The sequence below is a fragment of the Strix aluco genome, chromosome 18 (assembly GCF_031877795.1).
Source record: "Strix aluco isolate bStrAlu1 chromosome 18, bStrAlu1.hap1, whole genome shotgun sequence".
NCBI classification, from domain to species: domain Eukaryota; kingdom Metazoa; phylum Chordata; class Aves; order Strigiformes; family Strigidae; genus Strix; species Strix aluco.
This window is the reverse complement of record NC_133948.1, coordinates 14808565-14832372: the sequence shown is the minus strand read 5'-3', so window position 1 is coordinate 14832372 and position 23808 is coordinate 14808565. Positions and strand designations below refer to the sequence as shown.

Sequence of the window (23808 nt, the reverse complement as noted above, 5' to 3'; positions counted from 1 at the left end):
GAGGCCACGGTTTCCTAAGGATCTTAGAGAGCCGAGCATCCTGAGCGGCACGTTCCCGCCGGCGGGCTGTGAGCTCCGGCAGCAGAGCCGGCTGCCAGCCACCCACCCCTCGAGAGAGACCCATCGCCAGCTCCTTGACACGCACCCGACCTCCCCGCCGGAGCCCGCAGCTGCCGCCGGCTCCCGAAAGAGAGGTGGGTGAGGATGAAGGGCAGCAGGAGAGGGAAAAGAGCCCAGGTTTGGGGCGGGGGGGGGGGAGGAGGGAAAGGAAACTTGGGTGAGCATTAGCTGCTGTGTTTATATTTGGCTTCTCTGACCGCGGGCAGCATATGGCCAGAAGCAAGCAGCGCTGAGCTGATTTCAGAGGAGAGTGGGAACCGGGGAGCAGCCGTGCAAGGGGCAGAGAGGAGGCTATTCCCTCTCCTGGGTAGTTCTGGGGGGTAACGTGCTTGGTAGCACTGCCTGTGTTTGCTCCCAGCTGTGAGAAGGGGGGAAGCAACTTCCATGGTTGAGGCTGGCTCGGCAGGGCTGGGCATGGGGCGGCTTCTCCAGAGCTGGGGTCTCTTCTCCGGGGCTCTTGGCTACCCAAGTAGGATGAGGCAGGATTACAGGAATGTGCTTCCTGTGGAGAAATCCTGTCCACAAATGCTCTTTGCTGGAGGGAGGAAGGTGCAAACATTTGCTGTCACACTGAGAGCTGTGTGGGAAGGGGCTCAGTGGGTGCAGATGGGCTGGAGAGGGTCTCGCTCCACCTTCTCCATTCACAGACCAACATCTGTCTCATTAGTTGTTTATGAACCTCCAACCCTTCCTCCCCGGGCTGACTCATGGCTACCGGCTGGAAGGAAAGGCTACCTGGGGCTCCTCCCTGGCTCAGAGGGATGCACAGGACATGCACAGGCCAGCAGCTCCCTTCCCATACTGACACTTTGCTCCTGACTTGCCCGGATTTACGGGCTTCAGCAAAGCTCCAGATGATAGGAAAATGAGCATTGTCCCATTAAGTTTTCTGCAGGAGAAGGAAGTGCTGCCGTGCCGTGGTGAGGACGTGTCCCACGGATGAGCACAGCTCATCTGGTTCCCTTAAGCCCTGGGCTAGTGGAGAGGGCTGGGGTCCTGCCAGGGGTGCAGCTGCAGGGCGGGGTGGCGGGGTGGGTGAGCTGCCCTCCAAAGCTGTGTCCCACAGCAGGGCGGGGAGCCCCGCTTGCCTGGACCCAAGCACCCCAGCAGTCAGGGCTTCACCTTCCCAGCACGGTCTTGCCTCCTGCAGATCTGCCTCGCTGGCAGGAGGGCAAAAGAGCAGCAAGGTGCTTGTGGCTGGAGCTCATGTCCTGTGTCCAGGTGGCTCTGGCAGTGTAGAGTCCCCTCGAACACCACGCGATGCCATCACACTCATCAGCCTTGCGTGAGCCCGACCTCCAGCCATGCTACGCTCACCCGGTCTGTCTGTACCCCCATCCAAGGGGGACTGGTCCAGTTTCCCTCATAATCACTAGCACACACAGCCCTGCAGCACTAAGGCCATGCTCAAAGCTGTGAGCCCTGAAAGGAGAAGGTTTTGAATTATTCTTAGCCTGGAATGAAGCTGACAATTTTCAGCCTGTGGCTGGGTCGTGAAGCCCTTCTTTGCCAGTGTGCACCTACTCATCCTCCGCAGGGCAGGACTCCCTGCCCCAATGGATGAGAGCAGATGTCGTTGGGTAGCTTACCATTAGATTAGTCTTCCTGCATCTAAATAGGCATAATTATGTTTTCATTAGCCCTGGACAGTGCATTACAGCTTGATGTATGGGCAGTGTGAGGAGGGGGGAGTATGAGAAAAGCAGCCCCAGACTCAATTTTGCTGCTGCATTTGCCTGTCCTCTCCCCATCGCCACCTCTGCAAAACTCCCTGTGTGCCGGGGAGGAACCGGGCTGCTCGGTTTCCTCTTCCCTGTGGGAAGTTTTGTAATTGAATCGCCTGCTGTGCTGCGCTTTATTTGCCTGCCCCCGGAGAGGCAGCGGGACAGGCAGGCCGGGGCTGCCCGGGGCTGGCTCCTGGAGCTGCCGGGCATCCACGGGCTGCGCATCTTCACCGGGCTGAAGCCACCTCTCCGTGCTCCGGTGGGAGCTGCCTCCTGGGCTTGGGGGGAGGCTGTGAGCAGGTGAACCTTGCACTCCTGCCCGAGAGCCTGCTTGGGTTTATATAATATTATATATCTATAATTGTGTGTTTGTTGTTGCCATGGGAATGAGCACAATTGCAGAGCCTGGAGACTGATGTCAAGCCTTGGTCTGTGCCGGGCCTTATCAGAGGCAGGTAGAGTCGGAAGGGGAAACGGGCTAAGGAGGAGCCCCTTCACCCTCTCCCCTGCCTGCAGCTCGGGCTGGGCTCTGTCAGCAGAGGTACAGGCAGCTGGGAGAGGGGCAGAGCTGTAGCATTGCCTAGCTCAGGGCTGGGGGCACTGGGGGATCCCGGGGGGGCTGGTGCCCTCTGCCCTGGGCACAGAGTGGGCAAGGGCTGCCTGCAGTCAGGGAAAGAGGGGGCTTTTCTACAGCCCTCGGAGCACAGCCCAGCCGGGAGCAGGAAGGTGGGGGGCTGCAGCTTTCCAGGGGCGAGGAGGCAGTTGGCAGGGGAGCGGGGCAGGCAGGGGCCCCGCTCCCTCGGGGCGGGCTGAGCCGGGCTGCGGAGCGGAGCGGAGCTTCCCGGCAACAAGTGGGGGCCGGGGGGTGTCTCTCGGCTCTTTAATTGGTGGGGGGAGCTGGAGGGGGGGGGGAGGGAGGCGACGCTCCCCGGCAAGGGGAGGGAGGGGGAAGAAAAGCCACGCTGGAAATGAGGTTATATAAAAGATGTATGATTTGGAGAGCAGAGTGTCTCCTAATGAGGGCTGCACCGGCTCGCTCCACACCCATAAAAACCCTGGTTGGACGTCAAAGCGGATTCGTTTCGGTGATGCTGGGATAAAGGGGCGCAGCGAGGACTGGCTCCCTCCCAGCCGAGCCCAGCGCCGCGCCGGGCTCCGTCCCTCCGCCGCCGGGAGGGATGCGCCGGGCGGCGCCGGGGACGGGGACAGGGACGGGGACGGGGACGGCTCCTCTCCGCCGCACGGTAGGTGGGGGCGGCGGGCGGGCTGTCCCCCGCCCCGCCCCGGGCACCGCTTCTCCGGGAAACTTTGCGGCGGGGCAGGGGCGTGCGGGACCGGCCGCGGAGCGCGGAGCTCCGCGGGACCGTGCGCTCCCGTGGGCGCCCGTCGGAAGCGCTCCCCGCCTCGGGGCGCCGGGGCTGCGCCGCTCCGCCGAGCCCTTGGCCGGGGTGGTTGGGGAGGGGGGCGGGCAGCAACGGGTCCCCAGCCCCGCCGGTGCGGGCAGCCGGGCTCTGCCTCCGGCTGCAGGAGCCCGGGGCTCGACGGAGGCGCCCGAGCCGCCCCCGGGCCCCGCGGCGGGCACGCGTGGGCTGTGCCCGGCTAAAGCCGCTTTGCTGGTCCGGCTCCCGCCGGCCCCTCGTCCCCCCCAGCCGGGCCGCCGCGGTCGGTGCCCCCCCCCCCCCGCCCCGTCCCTTCGCACCCCGGGGCTCCGCTGCAAAGTTCCTCCACCGCCTCCGTGCTCGGCTCCCCCCGCGTCCCTCGGGCTGGGGGGGCTGTGCCAGCTGCGGGAACGGAGCGAAGCTGGATGTTGGCTCCCTCCCCCGCAACTCTTTTGCAGCAAGTTTGTATGGGGCGAGACGGGGCGGGGGGGGGAGCCGCTTGCACGGGCGGGCAGTTTAGCGGGAGGGGGGACGGCGTGCCCGGGGGAGGGACAGTTTGCCCGGGGCGGGGAGGGCAGGGGCAGGTGGACCGGGAGCGGGCGGGCAGCGTGCCCGGGACAGGCGGCAGTTTGCCCGGGGAGGGAAGGGAGAGGGGCCGGGGCAGGCGGGGGGGGGGCGGATGCGATATCTGTCCGGGGACGGCAGGGGGGCGGTTTGCCGGGGGAGGGGGGCAGTTTTCCCCGGGGGGGGCAGTTTTTCCCGGGGGGACTGGTGGGGGGTAGTTCGGGGGGGGGGGGGCAGGGGCAGGGCTGTCCCCCCCCGCCGCGGCGGGGCCGGAGCTGTCCCGGGTGCTGAAAGCGGCGGCGCCACCCCCCCGCCCGGAGCCCCGGGCCCCCCCCAGCCCCCCCGGCAGCCCGGGCACCGGCGGGGAGGACTCGGGGCTGGAGGACACGCCACCACCCCCCGCCAGTGCTGGGGAGGGTGTTTGACCCACGCCGGGTCCTGCCCCTGTTGTTCCCCCGGTCCCACGCGGTGTCCCCGCCGTACCCGGGGCACTGAGATGGGAGCAAGATCCCCATCCAGCCCGGGGTGGGGGAGAGACACCCCCCCGATGCGGCTCTAGCCCCCGAGTGAAGCCGTGGGATGTCTCGCTCCTGTCCTTCGGGGCGAGCCGGGGGTCAGTCCGGATCTTGCCCCTTCCCTCTCCCCACCCGCGCACCAAGGACCTCGACAGGCCCCTCCGGATGCGCTGGGAGCACAGAAGGGAGTTGTTGCAGGGATCAAAGGAGATGAACCCTGCTTGCCCTGCCTGTGGTCTCGCTCTCGGCTTGCAGCAGATAGTAGAAAGCTTTTGCTTTTTACTGGCAAAACAGAGGAAAAGAGAGCTCTGTACCCGCACATCTGGAGCATCGGGTGCTGGGGTGGGTGCGCATCGCCCCATCCAGCTCCAGTCCCGCAGAGTCTTTCCCTGCCTCAACTCTGTGCTCCCTGAGTGCGCTGACTCCACAGCCCAGGTGCAGACATTTTCTTCCAACGCTTTCAAGTTATGACTGTCAAGAGGAAATTCTGGCAGGCAACTTGACAATTATCTGCTGAGCCCCCGAGGAGCTGATCCGCCTCTCACTGAAATGGAGGGGAAGTGTCTCCTTCCTTCCCGTGGGAGCACAGGCTGTCTGGCACGAGAGACGTGGGAGATCGCAGGGGGCAGTTGCAGTGGTCGGGGGCTCAACTGCTTTAAATGGTTTAAATGCCAGCTCCTCTTCCTCGTCTACCTCCCCAAATGCTGGTGGCTCAGGCAGATGGCAGAACGGGATCTACAGGGATGATCACACAAAAGCTGTGGGGGGGCTTTTGGGGTAGGGGGGCTGTTAAAACAGCACTTTCCTGGAGATTTCTGCACATCTTGGTTGGCTATGCCTTTTCTGTTAAAGGTCTCAGGTGAGAAAGTCTTATTTTAAAGAATTTGGGTTGGCACCAGCAATTTCTTCCTCTCTCTGTTTTCTTCTAGCTTGTATTACCCAGGATATTTTCTTAAAGATGCTACAAACTCAGTCACATACTCTCCAGTTTTAAAACGTGCGTATGTTTGCAAACAAACTCCCAGTACGGCGTCTTGTCTTACACGGACGTGGGTTTTGAGGGGATATTTCTCTAATGAGATACCTGCACTGGGAGAAGCATTACCTCCCCTCATGAGCAAAGGAGAGTGACAAGTCCTTGCGCCCTTTGAATTCTGTTTATTCCCTCTGTCAGTGTGGCGATCGTGAGCGAGTACCAGAGAGGCCATCTTAGGCAGAGGGGTTTGGGCTGAATCCTCACTTGCAATTAATGTTGTGTGTCTGCTGGTGGGCTGGGGTTGGTCCTCCCTGACCCTCAGGGACATTTTCACCCTGTCACCTTTTTTTTTTTTTTCCCTCCCCTGTTTTGCTCGTGTTATTTTGTATTTGCCATTTCAGTAGTGTATCTGTACAAAGGCTTAGGAAATCTGCCAGATTGCCTAAATCAGTGCCTGAAAACAACTATATATAGTAACTGATAAGTCACATGAGCTCGGCTCGCATAGATTAGCCTTTACCTTTCCTGAGTAATGAGAATATTGTTTGATACTTGTTGATACCATCAATTTTTACTAAAGAAATACAACCCTGCTAGCAAGGGACCAGTTTTGAGAGGAGGCTCCGAACGAAGTTAAAATGCCTTTGCTCTACTCACTCTGTTCTGATTGTATCTGTGCATTAAATCAAATCTATATACGCAATCTGATCTCTCGTACATAGCCAAAAATAAACATATTGTGTCCCGAAGAGGGAAGGATCTGTAAGCCACTGTCTGTCTGGAGCTGGATGAAAGCATGTTTGCTTCCATCTGCTTGTTCCAAATTAACTCTGTGAGGGGCTGCGTGCGATACCTGACCCAACGCACCCAGGGTGGCCACCCTACATGGCAGCTGTAAAGCGAGCGGAGCGAAGCACCGATATGACGCCAAGCAAGTGCTTGGGATCTGGCTGTGGGCATGAGGAACGCGCGGTCTGGAAAGCCCATATGTTGTCAGTATGTTGATTCTATATGTAGAGCGTGGAAACCTGCAAGTACTCTCTGTGTATACAAAACCGGAGGTATTTATGCTAAGGCAACTCTTTCCATAGCCCCTCTTTTACTGAAAGAAATGCTTAATGAGAACTCGCAATGCCCTTCTAGGATAGGCTTGTCTTAATCCCATTTTTCAGTCTCAGGCTTATGTTTTCAGACATGCTGAAAACGTGCAGTTCTTCCCTGCCTTGAAAGTTGTAAAAGCTCAGTCTTTTCAGAGCAGGATGCATTCTTCATCCCCAGCCATCAAAATGAACACGTCCTTGGAAAGATCAGTGGCACATCTTGGCCAAGGGCTCCAGTCCCGCTGCAGTGGGACCGTGGACCCAGTGTGACAGTCTGCCCCACCACTGCCTCTCCCCATGGTGCCAGTATTGAAGAGCAGGCTCTTGGGAAGTCAAAATCCTCTCCTCTGGCATGGGGGAAAAACTCTGTTTTTGAGATAGAGGCTGGGACTGCTTCAGCCAAAGGCAGTATCACCAGCATGGGACTGTCCCAAGGGGAAAGGGAAAAGCCCCAGGAAGCGATGAGCATCAGGGCCCATTTCCATTCCTCTCTCTCATGCACTCATGGCTTTCTTGCCACAGTGCCCCATGCCCAGCCCCATGTTCAAGGATGCTGGTGGAGCGAGGATGATGTGGCTGATGCTGCTTCTAAGGCACGCCCTTGCTCGCAGTGGCAGCACCTCTAGCAAAAATTAGGAAACAGAAAATTCCACATCCCCCCACCCCAATCCTGTGCAAATTAGAGTCAGAGCCTTCTGTGGGACAAGGAATCGGTCCCAGGAGGCCCCCAGAGAACTTTGCCACCACCGTTGATACTACGGCAACAAGTGCTAACGCAAAACCCTAAGAAAAGCACAGACAGAAACTCGGGGGAACAAATTATCTTCCTTTTTTGCCTTGTGCAGTCACCAAGGATGCTGGTACAAAGAGGACGAGACTCTGCTTTGACTCCATGTACAACATTCATTGGTGGGGACTCACACCTCTAGTCCTCCTGCACCTTTCGATGTTGAAAAGAGATGGTAGCGATGCTCGGGGGGCAGAGAAAATCCCGCAGCCTTTTCAGCAACAGGCTGTCACGGGGACCTGGCAGGAGGCTCGTGCCTCCAGACCAAGGAACCCAGGCTTGTGCTCTGAGGAGCCTGATGTTTTCCTGAGGTTTTTAAATAGTGATATGAGTCGCTTTATGAAAGTCGGTGACAATAAGGTTTATTGCTATTTAGTGTCCTAATTGGGCTACTTCTCCCACTGGTTTGTTAGAGTAGGAAAATTTAACACCATGCTAGAAGGTTTTTCGGGAGTCAGCAGCAAAGGAGGGGACGAGAATGTGAGCTGCTGAAACGAGCCGGGAGTTTAATTCCTGGACAAACTCTGAGCCGAGAGATCTGCCGCTGACTTTATTGATGCTGGCTGGCGGCTCTGGAGCTATTACAGCTCCAGCCAACCTGCTGCGATTTTTAAATTCCCTTTTTATTTTTTTTCTAAATGGAGCCACGATTCCCCTCTCGTGCTGCGATTGGATTTCGAGACCATCCATCAGGTGGCATTTTCTCATTTATTTCCTATCTACCTATTTTGTCATTTAGGACAAAGTGGTGTTGCATTAACATGGGTCCCATTTGTCAAACTGGAGTCACTGGTGTAATTCCAATCCTCTCGGCAAATAGATGGTGGTGAAATTTATGTTTTACAGATGGGCCGAGCCCTAATAAGAACATCAGTTTTAGACGGGGTTAGTGGTGGAATTGACGGATAGCGGTGGTTTTATCTAAACTCCATTTTAGCCACACACCACAGGCGCCAAGGAAATATTGTACGAAAGAGTAAAAGAGAAATGTCAGGCGTGTTACTGAAATATGCTAAGCCTTGAACTCCAAATTAAAACAAAACCTTGTCTCTGTCATCTAAAAAAAAGGGAATTTTGTCAACACAGTTGTCTTGGCAACATTGAAATGTATTGCCTGCGGTCTGCTTGAAGAGGTGCAGCTCGTATTGGATGGGGCAAAGGGGAGAGGAATGAGGGACTTCATTAAATTACAGCAAAGTTTCAGTGCAGTTCTGCCTCCTCTAGCATTGCTGCTCCGAGGTTAGTGTGCAGGACACTGGCCAGAATAGAACAGAATAGAACAGAATAGAATATTTCAGTTGGAAGGGACCTACAATGATCATCTAATCCAACTGCCTAGAAGATGTGCCGGTGGCTGCTTGTGCCAACAGGACCAGGCATTTCTCGGCTGTTTAATCCCCCAGAAAGGGATGATTGGGATGAACACAAAAGCAAGTGCCTGGAGTTGGATAAATGTGCAGGTCATGGGGCTTTAGCCCAACGATATGGCCATGAGCAAACATGTGTAGTTCTGCTTTCCAGAAAACAACCCCTTGATTAGAGGCATATGAACCCTCTCAGGGAATGGACATAGATTTATTTGTATCAGAAAACAAGCATTTATTTTATTAACTGTTCTTTTACCAGTGATAGGCATGTTTTCAGTGCAAACGCCCATGCCCTGCTGATGTGGGAGAGGTGAGGGAGTCTCCAGGGCTGAGATCCTCAGCACTTCATCCCTTCGGCAGCATCCTTCCCAAGTCCGCTGGTTCCCGTGGCTGCATGGAGTGGTCCAGCAGCTCTGCAGCATCACTGGGCACTGGCACCAGGGTGTTGTACAGATGGCAAAGTACCTCTTATTTAATTCACTCCTGTGTGTAAATAAGGTTTATTGGGGGCAAAGAAAATGTCATGCCCCAGGTGAAATAGCCACTTCCCAGCCTCGTGCACTGGGGATGGAAAGGGAGAAGCAGAGTGTGTGTTTGGCTGTGAAGGAAAAAGGGCTCTCTCCTTCCTGGATGGATTTTGGCAGGGTTGGTGGGAGGTGGATAGTTAGAGATGGTTGGGGAAACATTGTTTATATAGTCTCAGGATTAAAAGGCCATGTACATAGATATACCACGGTGATGGTCTGAGCTGAACGGGAGCTGAGCACAGAACTGCTGGCACGAGCAAGCTGGCTGCCAGTGAATCACTTTAATGCTCCATTTTCAGATGCACAAACACGCAGGTTTACAGTAACTGTGCATATGTTGCATCCCATTGCTCCTCATCAGATTCACTGACGCTCCATGGGTCGTAAAAATTAAATGGGCATAAATCCATCAGCCCTGGGGTTCTTCGTTGAATGTTATAAATCCCATGAAAACTAATTAAATAGGACAATGGTGTCCATTTAAATCTGGCACGTAAAAATGTAAGCCATTACCGCAGCAAAGACAAGACTCAAAATCGATTTGTGAGGGCAAGGGCAACCCAAGTGCCCACGCCGAAGGGCTGGTGTGGGGTATATCCTAGCACACCATAGCCTGCAGCTCCTGGCTGGGAGAGTTAGATTGTGTTAAGCTCCTAAGACTGATTTCTCCTCCGCTTTGCTTTCTAAATCAAATCATCCAATTAACATATGTGCTGGAGTTTGTTGCTTGAAATGTTATCTGGTGACTCTAAAAGCTTTTCGTTATTGCTTTTCGTAGGGCTTGTTTGTTAAGCGAATGCCTTCCTTGCTGCCGTAGGGGAGCCTGTTCTGCTGCTCTTCCCTACGCTGATTAAAGCCTCCGAACAAGCAATGTCAGCGTGGATCGGTGTCGAGATCAGAGCTAACGCTTTTTGTAACGCTTGTCTGGGGTGCTACAAGTTTGCAGCTCTGCAGGGTTTGTTGGTCTTCTGTAATTTGAGTTGGTTTTATGCTTTGGAAAGGGGAGGGAAACTGAGGCAGGAGTGGGATGGCACTGTCTGTGGATGTTTATTCAAGCGGGGTGGCTTGGCAGGGAGCTGAGCTTGGCTTTGCCCATGGCATCGGCCATCTCCCGGTTGTCTTTCGGGGGTGAAATAAGTGTTTCCATCTGAGTAGCACTCACCCCAGTGACACCCTGCTCACTGGTTTTAAGGAGTTAGATGTGACACCTCCAGTAGCTTTAAATGTACAACCTGGCAAACGTACTACTGCTCTTGGATTCGTAAATCAGACTCCTAATGACGTTTGTAGGGAGAACTGAACTCGGCAGAGCTGAGCACAGCTCAGCCACCCGCGCTGCAAACAGCTGGCGTCTCCCCATCACGTCGCATGGTGTTGCATGCTTCAGGTTTTGTCTGAAACGTGTCCCCTCTGGGAATAGACCTGCAGATGTCCCAGGATACCCTGGAAGCTGGACATGGGGGAAGACCTGACCCATGCTGGGTGGCTGGGGAAGTCTTCCCTGCACTCCCAGGTGTCTTCTGCTGTCTTCTTCTGCCCTGAACTTCTCCCTCTCCCTCCCATCTTCAGTCTGAGTTTGTGCAAGAAGCTGGAAGGTGGTTGGACTGGACAATCTTAAGGTTATTTTCCAACCTAAATGATTTTATGATTCAATGAAAATGCTTGTCTGACTCTTCCCCAAGGAGCAGAAGTGTCAGGGGCTTAGAGACAGGTTGCCCTCAATCTGCTTGCTTGCCCCTCTGATTTCTGGCTTTTTTCTGACCTTTCTTACTCTGGGGAGCAGCTGAGAAAAATGAGTGAAAAGGCTTGAGTTGGAGGGAGGGGAAAAAAGTCCTGAACGGGCAAATAATGTCCTTCCCTGTCTTCCAGCTAGTCCTCGGCTGCTGCTGCAGAGCCCTCAGCTGAGGAGGGGGGAGATACCAGCTGCCGATCACCCATGGGTGAGAGTGTGCAAGGTCCAGGAGTGAGTTACCCTCTTGTCTGTAGGGGACATGCTGGTGTTCACCCCCATCTTGGAGAAATCCCTGACTGGGTGCTTAGGTATTGCCTATAATCTATTGTTTTCTCCTCTTCCTGCTTGTAGAGAACGCTGAGGTGTCGGTGGGTTTTGGGGAAGGGGAACGACATGCACTCAGCAATAATGCTGTTCCCTGGGTTCTTGCAGGCTGGAGCTGCATATATGTAAAAAATTATGAGCTTTGCTATAAGCTTTTTGGAGGAAAGAACTGGAAATTGGGAGTGGGAAAAGAGTGATGGACTGTAAACACTTTGGGGTTTCTCAGCTCTTTGGGGTGGATGAGGGCCCTTTCCAGTGAGCTCAGCATCGTCCCACTCCCCTGCAAGCACTGCAGTCAGGGGTTGAGCTGGGCTGAAAGGCATCATCTCCTCCTGCTGTTGAGCATCTGCCCGTGGGAGCTGCTGGGAATGCCCGGCAGTGAGAGGGGCTTGTGCTGGCCAGTCCCCAAATGGCCCTTGGCCCCGCTGAGATGGGCACGATGCGAACACAGACTTCACCGACTGTGAGGAGTTCATGAGTGCTGCGTAGCTGGTGACAAATCCAGGGAAAATAACTGGGTTGTCCCCTTGAAGGGAAGCTGACAGTCCTGCACTTGCGTGGTGCTTACACTGCCTTCAAAGCCTTGTTCATCCTTGTGGCATCAGCTAATAACATTAGAAATGAGTCCTGCGTGAATCAGTGGTTTGCCTGGACGTCAGGGTGACGGTGACCTTGTTTTCAGGGGGAACCAGTGGAGGGGCTGGGGGATGCAGGAAATGTGCTGGTGGGCTGCTGGGAGCAGGACGAGGAAAAGACCGACCCTGGGCAGGGAGGAGGAAGCTGGTCCCGTGGTTTGGCACTGGCACCAAAGAGCCTGCAAAACAAGGGGAAGACTCAGCCAGGGTCCTGCTGTGTCCAGCACTGCTGGTGAAAACAGGCTCTGGCTGGGGAAGGGATGGAGGAGCTGGAAAGGACAGAGGAGAGGGACAGGACCTTCCCTGTAGAAGCAGATCTCTGCTTCCCTCCCTCTTCCCCAAATATGTGACCTTCCCTCCCCAGGTGGCCTGAGGATCTGGAGATGTCCTGCTCTGCTGCCCTATGAGGTGACACAACCCCTCACGGCTGGCAGAGGTCCTGCTCCAGTGACCCCTGGCCAGGGCTGTTTGCGGGAAGTCACCCAGCTTGTGGAGCTTGTGTCACCCGGTTAATTAGCCTTTGAGGAGGTGACTCCCCACCGACTTACTCAGGTGGCATTTAACCCTTTGCACGCTGCTACTGCTCTGCAGGGCTGAGTAATGGGAGAAGGGCAATAGGGGTTAAATCCATTGGCTTGGGTTATCGGTCTCTAATTGCTTTATTCTTTACTTGCCTGTAAAAAGCCAGTCTGGGGTCAGCAGCCGTCGTCACATGAGGATTAAAAAGCTCAAGTGAGTTAATGCTGGGGCTGGTGTCACTGCCTTCCTCCTCAGATCCCTGTTTTTCCCAACTAGGGTGCTGGGGGGAGCTCCTGGCAGACGAGGGCTTGGTGCTTGGTGTCTGAAGGTGCAAACGCTGCCCTGAATGTGCTGCTTCTGAGAGACAGGAGAGTGTTTTCCTTGGCATGTCAGTGCCTCCAGCCTGCAGATCTAGTGCCCTCTGTTCTCTCCCCAAAATTCAGATTTAAAAAAGAAAACAACACATCTACATTTCAGCTTGCTGCTAAATGTCAGGGCACAGTCCCAGAGAGAAATGTTCTCCAGAGCATCTAAGAAATGGGAGGGGACCGTGGAGAGAGTTTGGGAGCTGAAGTTATCGAACGCAAGCGTAGGCATGTAAGAACCAGGGTCCCATCAGGAGTCAATGAGACATGGCCCCCCAAACCATGTGAGGGCTGTAGAAAGTCATGCCCAGCTGCATGAGGTTCCCCTGAGAGCTGGGTAAACTCATTACATGTTCTCCTCTAGATGGTTTTCCATCAGCTAAAGCAGTTTGTTTGGGAACTGGATGGCAGGGCTGGGCACGGGGGAGTGCTAGCTTTGCCTCCTGTATCCCCGTGCCAGGCTTGAAATATGGGGAGAGGAGGAGCTGAGCCAGGCTGAGGCTGTGATCCCTGTAGCCAGGCTTCAAAGCACTTGCCATTGTAAGTGCTTTGCTGTAACTCAGGGTAAGGGGAGCTGAATGTTCTCTTCTACTGCCTCATTTTACTTGTGGCTGATACCCTTTCTCCTGAAGTATCAAAGCAGTCTCAGTGTGACAGCATCTACGGAACAGCTTTCATCCTGGGCAGGGACATACTTCCCCTGTCAGGTCACCCTGACCCATCTTGACCATCAGGTTGTTGGATACTCTGGAGAACACAGGGAGACAAGATCCTCAGCCGGCAGAAATCGCCGCCAAGCTCCGTGTGGCTCTACCCATTTGCCAGACTTGCACGGTTTTTGTTTGCAACCCATGGGCAAAGCGGGGAGGGTCCAAGCCAGGCTCCCAAGCAGCCCCCTCCCAGGTCTCCTCCACTCCCCTCATGCTTTCCCGGTCCCCGTCGAACAGATGGTGCCGATTTTCACAGGGAGGTTGGAGGAAACAAAGCCCAGAGTGATGGGAGGCTGCAGCCTGTCTCCCAAATGCAGCCCGGGGGATGACATCTGTGGGGACGGGCTGATGCATGTGGGTGTCTGTGGCGTGCCGAGCCCCGTGCCGAGCTGGTGCTGATGCCTGCCCTATCTCACTTTTCTTTCTCTTTTGTTTTTTTTTTTTTTTTTGTCCTTCTTTCTAGATAAAGAAGCTTGTGGACTGTTTGCAGGGATGTTGGTGAAGCGAGCGGGCTGCCTCCCTGCCTCTGCCCAGCGCAGGACCAGAGGCTGACTGGAATCTGACATGTTGCCCCCTCCAGCCCGTGCTCCGCTGCGTGATGCCCAGCCCTGCCTGCCCTGCCCCTAGCCTTGCTTTCCACCGGTGATACACCCTGCTTTCCACGGGCTGCATTTCAGAGAGAGGCGGCAGCGAGTATGCTGCAGAAAGCCAGCCTGCAGCCAAAGCCCAGAGGAGTTTTTCAGTGAGGCCAGTTGCTTAAAAGCCAAAGAGTTGCCCCTTCCCCACCCCTGCGTGGATAAGCATCTCAGACAGAAAATTTCTCTGCGCTCAGGGGGTGTCAAGGTCCTGGTCTGCAGGCTCGAAGAGAGGGGCTGCCATGGAAGAGAATGTGTTCAGCGTGCAGCAGATACAGCCCAACGTCATCTCAGTGAGGCTCTTCAAGCGCAAGGTGGGCGGCCTCGGCTTCCTGGTGAAGGAGCGCGTCAGCAAGCCGCCCGTCATCATCTCGGACTTGATCCGGGGAGGGGCTGCGGAGCAGAGTGGCCTCATCCAGGCTGGGGACATCATTTTAGCCGTCAATGGCAGGCCCCTGGTGGACATGAGCTATGAGACCGCTCTGGAGATATTGAGAAGCATCGCCTCCGAGACCTACGTGGTCCTCATCCTGCGGGGCCCCGAGGGCTTCACCACTCACCTGGAGACCACTTTTGCAGGTGACGGGACACCAAAAACCATCCGTGTCACCAGACCCCTCTGCCCGACTCCGAAGGCGGTTGACTTGTCCAACCCAAGCCTGCACGGCAAAGAGCAGCTGCTGCCAGCAGCCGACCGCACCATGGGCTCCCTGTGGACAAGAGAGATCAGGCGGGAGATGGAGCCAATGGTCCATGTTAACGGCGTCGTTACCAGCAACAAAGGGCAGGATGCTGGGAAGGGGAAGGGGAAGGAAGGTGCTTGTGGTCATCCTTGCCTCAACGGTGGCGTGGAAGACAATGAACTGCTCAAAGAAATCGAGCCTGTCCTGGATCTCCTGAAGAGCAGCAGTAAGGACAGCGATGGAGATGCACCCTCCAAGGTAGAGACAAGAGATATAGAAGTCCAGGTGGACTGGTAGGTCCCTAAATACATTTTTTACATTTGGTGAAATGTGCTGGTTTTGACTACCTGACGCGGCTGGTTTAGGTGTTGGTGAGCACCTCTCCAGAAATGGCTGCTGTCTGACGCAGCAGGATGGAGGTGGAGGGAAAGGGATGGAAAAAAAGGGGGAAGCAGATCATGAGGGGAAGACAGAAGTAATGAAAAATTGGTAGTAGATGGTGGAAGAAAGGGAGGAAGATGTAAGTGTGGGAAATTGGGGAGACAGCAGGAGTAATGTCTCATGGACAGCTGAGCTATGCGATGCGGTGGCTCACGGGCTGGGCTGGGATTTGTTTCTGTTCCGTGTTCTTGATCTCATTTGTTTTAAGTTTAAACAAAATCCCGTGCCTCAGTTTCCCCACCTGCCAGATAAGATTCATGGTATTGTCTGTCCTTGCTATCCTGCTTTAGAGCTTTCCAGTTGAAATCTGCTATTGATTAACTGCCGGAGAGGGAGAAGGAAGGTCAGACCGGCAGAGAACGATGCTTCCCAGGAGAAATGAGTTTCAAAACCTTCTGTGCTTTTGGCAGTCAGGCTCTGGCTTGGGGAGGGGAGAGAGGAGCCCCAGTCCAGCTCCAGCTGAAGCCAAGGGGACCTCTGTGCAAGAGCAGCGGGACCTGTCTTGGGTGCTCCCGTCTTCTGGGAACAGGGGGAAATGTTTCCTGTCGAGAGCTCAGAAATGGCCATCCCCTGTTGAAACGCAGCAGCAGAGCTGCCTGCTCATCCCCTCCACTCCTTCTAGATCAAGCTGATTATTTCAATGTGCGTATGCATGTATAACAAGGGTGGGGCCATATAGATGCTTGCCCCGTGGCCTGTTGAGGAGGGTGAAGTCCCATCATGAGGGTGGAACTGCTTCATTTCTGGTATCTGCTGCTGCAAGGGGCCATGTGCATGGTGTTGCCCTCCTGATCTTCCTTGGCATTTCCCTGAGATGTAGACCATCTCTCTGGAGCCGAAGCTGCTCCCTGTGGCCCTTCACACTTTGCAAAAATATTGTTAGTAGCTATATTTTTGGGTACCAGCTCTCTTGCCTCCTGGCCATTTATTAGCAATGATAGGTTGCCTTTTCCCGGTGCCTTTTCCCAAGTCCCTGAATGCATTTTAGCAGTGTCAAGTGCCGCAGCAAGTTGTGGCTGCCCTCAGTTATTGACTGGCTGTAACAGCCAGGAGGCTTTTTCAGGAGAGTTCGCTGAAGCTGCTGATCTCAGTTCACTGACAGGGATTTGGGACTTCAAGTTCCCTTGCTGCACCTGCTTCCTTAGGGAAGATGAAAAAAAAATGTTGTGGTTTGGGTTTTTTTGTTTGTTTTTGGTTTTGTGGTTTTTTTTTTTTTTTTTTTTTATCAGAAGCAATGAAAGGGTAAAGGCAGAGCCGTTGGCTGCAGAGCAGTGGGATCTCTGTGGTGGGTTCCCTGCCCGGCTCGGCACCAGAGCCCAGGCTGAGCTCCCGATCACTCCCATTGCAAACCATGCTGTGTGTTTTCCATTTTCTTTTTTTCATTTTTCGTTGGTTTTGCGCCATCATTTCTGCTCTCTCCCAAATTGTGCATTTTTTCTGTGGAGGACACAGTTACACAAAGCCCGTTAGGGTCGTCACACTGAGTCAGAGGAAAAAATATCCGCTCAGCTTGGCACTGATGGTGGGTGCAGACGTCTGTGGAAGAGCGGTGGGACAAGGCACACTTGGGGACAGCCTTCCCTTCCATCCTCTCCCTGCCACACGTATCCCCGGGTCTCACACATTTGGCTGCTTTGGAAAATGTTGCTTTTGGTCTCTGGCTGTGCAATAGGAGGCAATTTAACCCCCCAAGCCCGGAACTCTCTCTTGAAGGTTGAGGGCTACCTGCCTTCCTACCTACCTGCTGCACATCCTTTAATCCAACACCAACCCATCCTTGGTGGAACCTGGTTTAAGCAACCAAAGAATTGAGACCTTGAAAGGGTTGTGCTTGACTGCAGGTCCAACAAAATGTGCAGGGGTGCTTAAAAATCCCCTCTGTCCCTCTGTTTTTGCTAACACTGCTGCAGTGGACCTGGAGGTCATAGCCCAGCAAAGCCCCCAGAGGACACAATCCCAAACCCTGATACAAGGTACAGCTTCACCTTTCAAACTGTGTCCCCCACTGTCTCCATTCTGTCTCACCAGCTGCAGGATCTCTGAGGAAATTCTGCTCCAGCTAGAGGGAGGGATGAAAAATGTGTTTTTTTGTTTGAGGAGTCTCTTCTACTCAGAGAGAGATTAAACTGAAACACTTTGAATTCACTTAAACTGAAGGACCTTGAACCAGCAAGAATATTAGCTGGTGGGTACTTCACCAAAACTCCACTCACCTTATTTTTTAATACCCTTTAAAAAAAAATCTACGTAATCTATGTGCCTTGGGACTGAAAATCCACTTTTCGGTCAAAATTAGTCTTCAATCTTCTGCTTGATGAAAAGCTGCCGCCTCGCTCTTGTGGTAGGACTCTGTATGAGCGAGAAGAGCTGAGCTCGAGCAGAGAAGTGGGGAAGGAGATATACTGCAGGGAAAACTTGTCGAGAGCCGCTCTGCAGGGTAAAGGGCATTTCTCAGCCGCCTCTCCTCCCACTCCTGAGACAGGCTGGAGATGATTCATCTCCTCGGCTTGGTCTCAGACAGAGCTGGGGCATCATGAAGGTCTTCTATAGTGAGAATTTTCTTGGTCCATAGGAGAAGTGCAGAAAGGTCAGGGAACAATGGGGAGCAGATAACTGGGGAGACTGTGTTGGTCGATGCCAAAGAAATGCCAAAAAAAATAAGCAAGCCTTATCAGATTGATGCAGCTCTCACGCTGTAGGTTGTGACTTCTCCAGGCTGGGGGGGGAGCAAGCAAAGCTGGCATTAGTCAAAACAGGAATAGAGCTCTTCCTAGACACCAGGAGGGTGCAAAACCTCTCTCAAGGTTGAGCTTGACACCTACAGCCTGGACCACTTGACCATCGATCCAGCTGGAGAGGCTGGTCTCGGGACCAATCCTGTTCTGTCTCCATCTTCACCTGGTGCTGACCTTCACAGCCTGCAGCACTTTGTCAAAGCCAGTCCAGCTCGCAGAGCTGTAACAGCTTTCCTAGGGCAGAAAGGAATAGTACAAGTTTGAGTTTATTCACAAGGAGCCAAACACTTCTTGTTCAAGGTGGGCTTTGCCAAAAGCGATTCAAATTACATCTGATACTTTGGGCTTCCAGCCCATGTCTCTGATGTTAGTTCTAAGGAAAACTGGAAACTGTGAACTTTGCATTGGGGGAAAAAATCAGTTCATCTCCATCCCCTGCACCCATGGTCTGCACTCCCCAGGGGAGTTGTCCCTGCAATGACCTGGCTTTTGCTCCCTCCTGATTTCCAGCTGTAAGGTGCCCTGGGTCTATGATGTGTGCCTGTGGGATGGGCTGTGACCATGGCTGAATGTCTGCTACTTGGCTCAAGCCATCTGCAATGAAGTCAATCATGAAACAGAGCATGGAAGTGGGGCGCAAGGTATGATGAGAGCTGGCATTTCTGCCATGAGGCTCACCGTGGGCTAGAAAACAAAAATAGAGTTTGATTCACTCACTGCCAGCTAACCTAGGTCTGTTTTTCCCTCTGAGCTCTAGGGAGATTGTCATGTCCCATCTTCCCTTCCTCTCCCCCCTCACTGAGTTGCCAGTATTTATTTTTCTTCTCGGGTCTATTCCATAACATGAACAGCATGATGGAAACATGGCAGTTTCGGTCCAAAAAGCAGCATCAGCAGCCCTGGGAGGGAGGAGTGTGCTGAGAGCAGGAATTCTGTTTATGAAGGGTTTCAATGTTTCAGGCGCCATCCTGCACTGGAACAAACCCCATAATTTTGCAGTTCTCGAAGAGAAAATTCTCTTCCTCCCACCTCCTTTGCCGCCGCCAAAATCTCTTTGTGTTGCTCGAAACATTTCATTTGCATTTCTGATGTCTTCATTATTCTGTACTTGGACATGAAACTTTAAAACCTCTAAAATGAAAAGGTTCCCTGAAACTATCATGTTATTGCCATTCTGTAAAATGGTGAAGTAGGATGCTTTGGCAGTGAATAACCCTCCCCGTCTCTCTCCGCGGATTCTTCTTCTTCGTCACTCTGACTACATCAGTCTAATCCAGAGAGGGATTCTGTGCCTGCAAACAGCACATTCCACACAAATATACTCTCATGGAGCCTTCTTGGACCAGTCTCCAAAGCACCCTTCACCCGCTCAGCCCCCTGTGCTGGTGCTGCTTCTTGCATTCCAGGGGTTCTCCTTGTACATGGTCCCAGTAGACAAACCCATGACCCACATACAACCCATGACCTTGAGCTCTCCCAGCAGACCTGAACTGCGTTTGGCCTCCAAATAAGATGTGAAGGCTGAAATCCTCTGGGTGCTCTTTGGGCATGGCTGGGAAGGGACAAACATGGTGGCTGCAGGTTGCATCTGATGCTGGCTGAATCTTGAACGATGCCGATGGGACTTTGGGATCACTTGGATCTGTACTCAGGTATTTATCTGTCAATACCTCCTCAACGACATTTACCAGACTCATATTTCATAGGCCTTTTTCCGAAGTCACTCTGTGCAGCTCGCTCAGCTCATTAGTCCCTAATCCCCGCATTGGGCCAGCCCAGAGATGCTTTCACCTTCTGAGGGCACAAGACCTTCTTCAAGCCATGCTGCATGCTTGTCAGTGAGGCGTCTGTCCTCTTCCTTTGGTGCTGTTCAAGCTCCCCTTTCTCATTTAGGAAGTGGTTTCTCGCTTTGATTGCTCTGCAATTGCCTGCTGCCTCTCCAGAGAACTGCAATTGCCCTACTGCCTCTCCAGAGAGCACATCCCACCTTTTGGCATTATTCCTTCTGCTTCCAACATTCCCACTTCCTTCCTGAGCTCTCTGCTCCATCCTCTGCACTCTGCAAATCCCAGAGCCTGCCTGATCCCTTCTCCTGCTGCTCCCTCAAACGCATGCTGTTGTGCCAGACCTTGCTTTAACCCTGGAGGTGAGGAGTCTGCAGCCAGCACAACATTGCAGACTGTGAGCTGCTCCAGGAGCATGTTAGCAAGGAAATATTGACTTCTGAGGATGCAATGCCCTCTGGAGTATGGTTTTCTGTGGGGCAGAAGAAACATGAAGCAAGAGCCTCAACCTCTAGCACTGGAAGGAGGAGCAATGCCTAGTGGAGCTTTGCAGCCATCTCCGAGGACACACCAGGAAAGGGGAAGAAAGCTCCCAAAGGGGAAGAGAGCTCCCAAAGCTCAGAGCAAGCGAGGTGTGCATGTGTGAGCTTCCCACGCAGTCCCAAGCCCAAGCACAGGGTTTTCAGCCTCCGGGAGAAGGGCCTGGAAGGAGTCCATCCCCCATGGTCACAGCACAGGGTGCTGCTATCGGCAGCACGGCATGAGAGCCATCATGGGAAGTGTGGACATCGGTATCCTTATTGATTCATCCAAACTGGCCCCTGGGGATTGCAGCAGCTGGTGGTATCTCTCAACTCTGCCTGGGAAATCAGAGAGATTCGTCTGCCAACTAAAATCAAAGGGGCAAAGCAACAAACTTTCTTTTTGCTCTTTTTTTTTTTTCATTCTTTTTGGAAAAGCTTTGGAGAAATTTCTCAAAGGGCTGTCTCAGCAACTTCCTTTCTGCTTCATCACTCTGAGCATTGCAACATCATCAAATTAGTCAAAAGAAAGCAGTGGTGCCTCTCATTTCTCCAAACAGCCAGATGCTCTTTCCGAGGTGAGGCATCATCCAAGGCTCTGCCTTTGCACCAGTGGGGGAGGGCAGGATTCCTCTTTCTTTTTTTAAGTAACAAATTTTGCTTTCAGAACAAAAGATGACCTCAAATGGGGTCCCTTCCCAAAAACTTGCTCTGGACCCAAGAGATCTTACTAATAGTATTTAATAAATCTGGCAGCAGGACCAGGTCAGAGAGGGATCTCTGGACCCTGGATCTGGCCTTTGGGAGAGTTCAGCCAAACAAGTGCCTCTAAGGACAGATCTTCAGCATTGCTTCCAGTGCCTCAAAGACACTAAAGTGGTGCTTCTAAAAATCCTGCTCATTGCCCCACAGCTACCAGGTCAGGTCTGATGGTGAGTTGGGAGGATTTCTCCAAAGGCTGCCGGGAGCTGAGGGCAAGTTCCTCTCTCCCCTGCATATCTGCAGATGGGGCTGCTCCATGGCAGCTCCCTGGAGGTGCCCAACCTGGCTGCCTCGACACACCCCTCGGGGGATCTGCACCCCTCCCCATCGCCCACTGGGAACCTGCAAGAATGGCCCTTCGAGCTCTCCCGTTGCTAAAGTGCTTTTGGAAACATTATCTGGGCACGGTGTCTTGGCCATCCTGCCAGTCTCCTTGAGTGTGTGAGTGGCATCCTTGTATGAATGCAGCAGGTCACCTCGCGTCTGTGCTGGGGGCTGGGGAAGCCAAGTCAAGAGAGGAAAATAACTGACCCAAAAGACTCTGTTCTGGTCTGAGCTCGCAAACAAGGCAATTATAAGAAATGGGCAGGAAATATTTGTAAAATGAAGCAATTGATTTTTTTTATTTTTTTTCCCCCCATCTGGATTGAGGCTGTGGCTGCTCTGAATGGGCTTTTCTCTCTCCCTGTGTCTCTCTAAAAGACAGAGCCAGATACTTTTGGGCAGACTCATGCAGCAGAGGTCTGTGCTAGCTCAGTGCCAGGGCACGCACCCACAGCCCTGTGAGGGACAGACCGCCTCACCCAACACTGAGCGAACCGCAGCGCAACACCAGCGTGGAGGCGAGAGATACAGCCATGAGTTTAGTCTAATGGCTTTGCCGCAGCTACGCTTGACTGTGCTTTTATAGCAGAGACTAAAGGTGAGGGCAGCACCCCGCTGCCTTGTTCACGCAGCCGTAAGTCCATCAGGAATAGCAATATGCAACCTGTTTCTGCCCCAGCTGCAAACATGCAATGGGAGGTGGAGCATTTGCTCCTGAGCATCCAACCCTTAATGCCACCTGGACTTCACTGCTCCTCAGGACGGTGCATCTCACTGTCGGGTGATACTCGAGGCCAGTGAATGGGAGTAGGGCCCTGCTCCAGCAATACTTGCAATACACAAAGTAGCCAACTACAGCGATGACTTAATTCAAGCATCTGGTCTTTTTCCATGCTGTTGGCACAGGTACCAGAATTTATGGCTTTGCTGGTGTGCAGACATTGAGATTACACGTGCAGCCTCCTGGCCAAGACCTCTGGCTGCTGCTGCCGATTGATGGATTCCTCTCCGAGGTTTCCTCGTGCCGGCAGACACCCGTTTAGACGAGCTTGCAAACACCTTCCTGGAAACAACAAGTCGTGCCAGGCGCCTGCAGGCATATGCTCAGTGTCATTTTGGAGGCGCCTGTGGGATATCTGGCACACTGGGGTCTGTCTGCCCAAGCCTCTCCTGTCTGCGTAGAGGCAAAGTCTGTGCCCCTGGGGAGGCACCGTGGTCCCTCAGGAGGCAGATTCCTGATGCTAAATCCCAGGCGCCGGTAAAGCCAAGGGATTTCTTCCATCACCTTATGGATTTAGTGGTTGTGTCTTGATTTTGGGCCAGTTATAGAGAGCAGCACATTGGGGATCATCAGCTACAAGAGACGTATGCCCATCATTTCAGTGACTCTGTGTTGACCTGCCTCAACTCTCTGTGACGTGACGGGGCTCAGGGCAAGAGGACAGGGCTGTTTAATAGTTGGCCTTGGCTTAGAGGGAAGAGCCAGATTTGCCAAATTTTCATCCTGCTAATTCTCTGTCTTGCTGTTGGGAATTCTCTAGATGGAGTTAGGCTGGATGTGTCAAAAGACCTTAAGCTTCCCCTTTGGATGGGCTGGTAGAGGGAAGAGTGGGTACTGTGGGGTTCATGGTTGTCCCCAGCCCTGGGACCTGCGTGGCTGCTGAGTGCTCCTGGCAGCGCAGCCACCGTGTAGCAGAGAGCCAGGACCTGTTATCTTTGGCTGTGGCTTTGTGGTGTGGTGCAGCGGGTGGGGTTTCTGGTGTTTTATCTTACTGAAACCCTTTCACATACTCACAGGAGCCAAGTCACAAAAGAACAGCTTTCTTTTCGGGGGCGGGGCGGGGGGGGTGGTGTATAGCAAACCCAGCAAAAACTGCCCCTATGGCACCTGTACCTCTTTGCTTGCACCAAGCTGGCCACTTTCACCATAAGGCAGCCAATGTTTGGAAGGTGTCCAGGAGCCTACTGTAATATTTTGGCAGCTGAACATTTCTCTGTAAAGGCAGAAAAATTACAGGAAACTTAGAGCATGGGGAGAGCAGTGAAGTATTTTCCTTAAGCTGTACCTAAAGATATGAGCTGGGGGGAAAGGAAGACTGTGAAACTGAATTTGTTGGTATGTATGTGACTTCCAGAGACAGTGTCAAGAGCACTGTGCTGGTGTGAATTATGTCCTGAGTGCAAGTGTCCTACTTTGGTCAGTGCCCAAATCCCACCATCATTAATGTGAAGGCTCATTACTGACTTTAGTGGGCATCTGGAAGACTTTTAAGAACTGACAGCAATTGCCAGAGCACATTACCTTGATGGTCTGTTGAGCCAGGATGAAGGCAGCGTGGCTGCGAGCCGCAGGGCTGTGCCCATCCTGTCCCACGGCCCCATGCAGCTCAACCCACAGAGCTTCTTCCCACGTGTGGACTCACCAGGGCGGTTGGTGCCTTCAGCGTGGATGCTGCAGCCTGCCTTCCCTGAATATCACGTCTCTAAACCCCATTTGTTTTTCTCCTTTGTGAGGGCTCATATGGCAGTGGTTTTCCATCACCTGCTTGGATGGCATTTAACAGCCTCACCGACATCCC

The 23808-nt window shown here is 53.5% G+C and overlaps 1 protein-coding gene across 3 annotated transcripts in view; it reads left to right on the top strand.

The window, feature by feature from the left end:
• NOS1 (nitric oxide synthase 1) overlaps window positions 1–23808 on the top strand; it is a 76820-nt gene that overhangs the window by 15532 nt on the left and 37480 nt on the right. For 2 of the 3 annotated variants that reach the window (XM_074844110.1, XM_074844108.1), the window contains exon 2: window positions 13808–14955. In XM_074844110.1, the coding sequence (XP_074700211.1) occupies window positions 14222–14955 (734 nt within the window). In that variant the 5' untranslated portion in view covers window positions 13808–14221. Of the gene's footprint in view, window positions 1–2956; window positions 3089–13807; window positions 14956–23808 lie in introns of those variants that run through there. The other variant, XM_074844109.1, reaches the window with a different exon arrangement.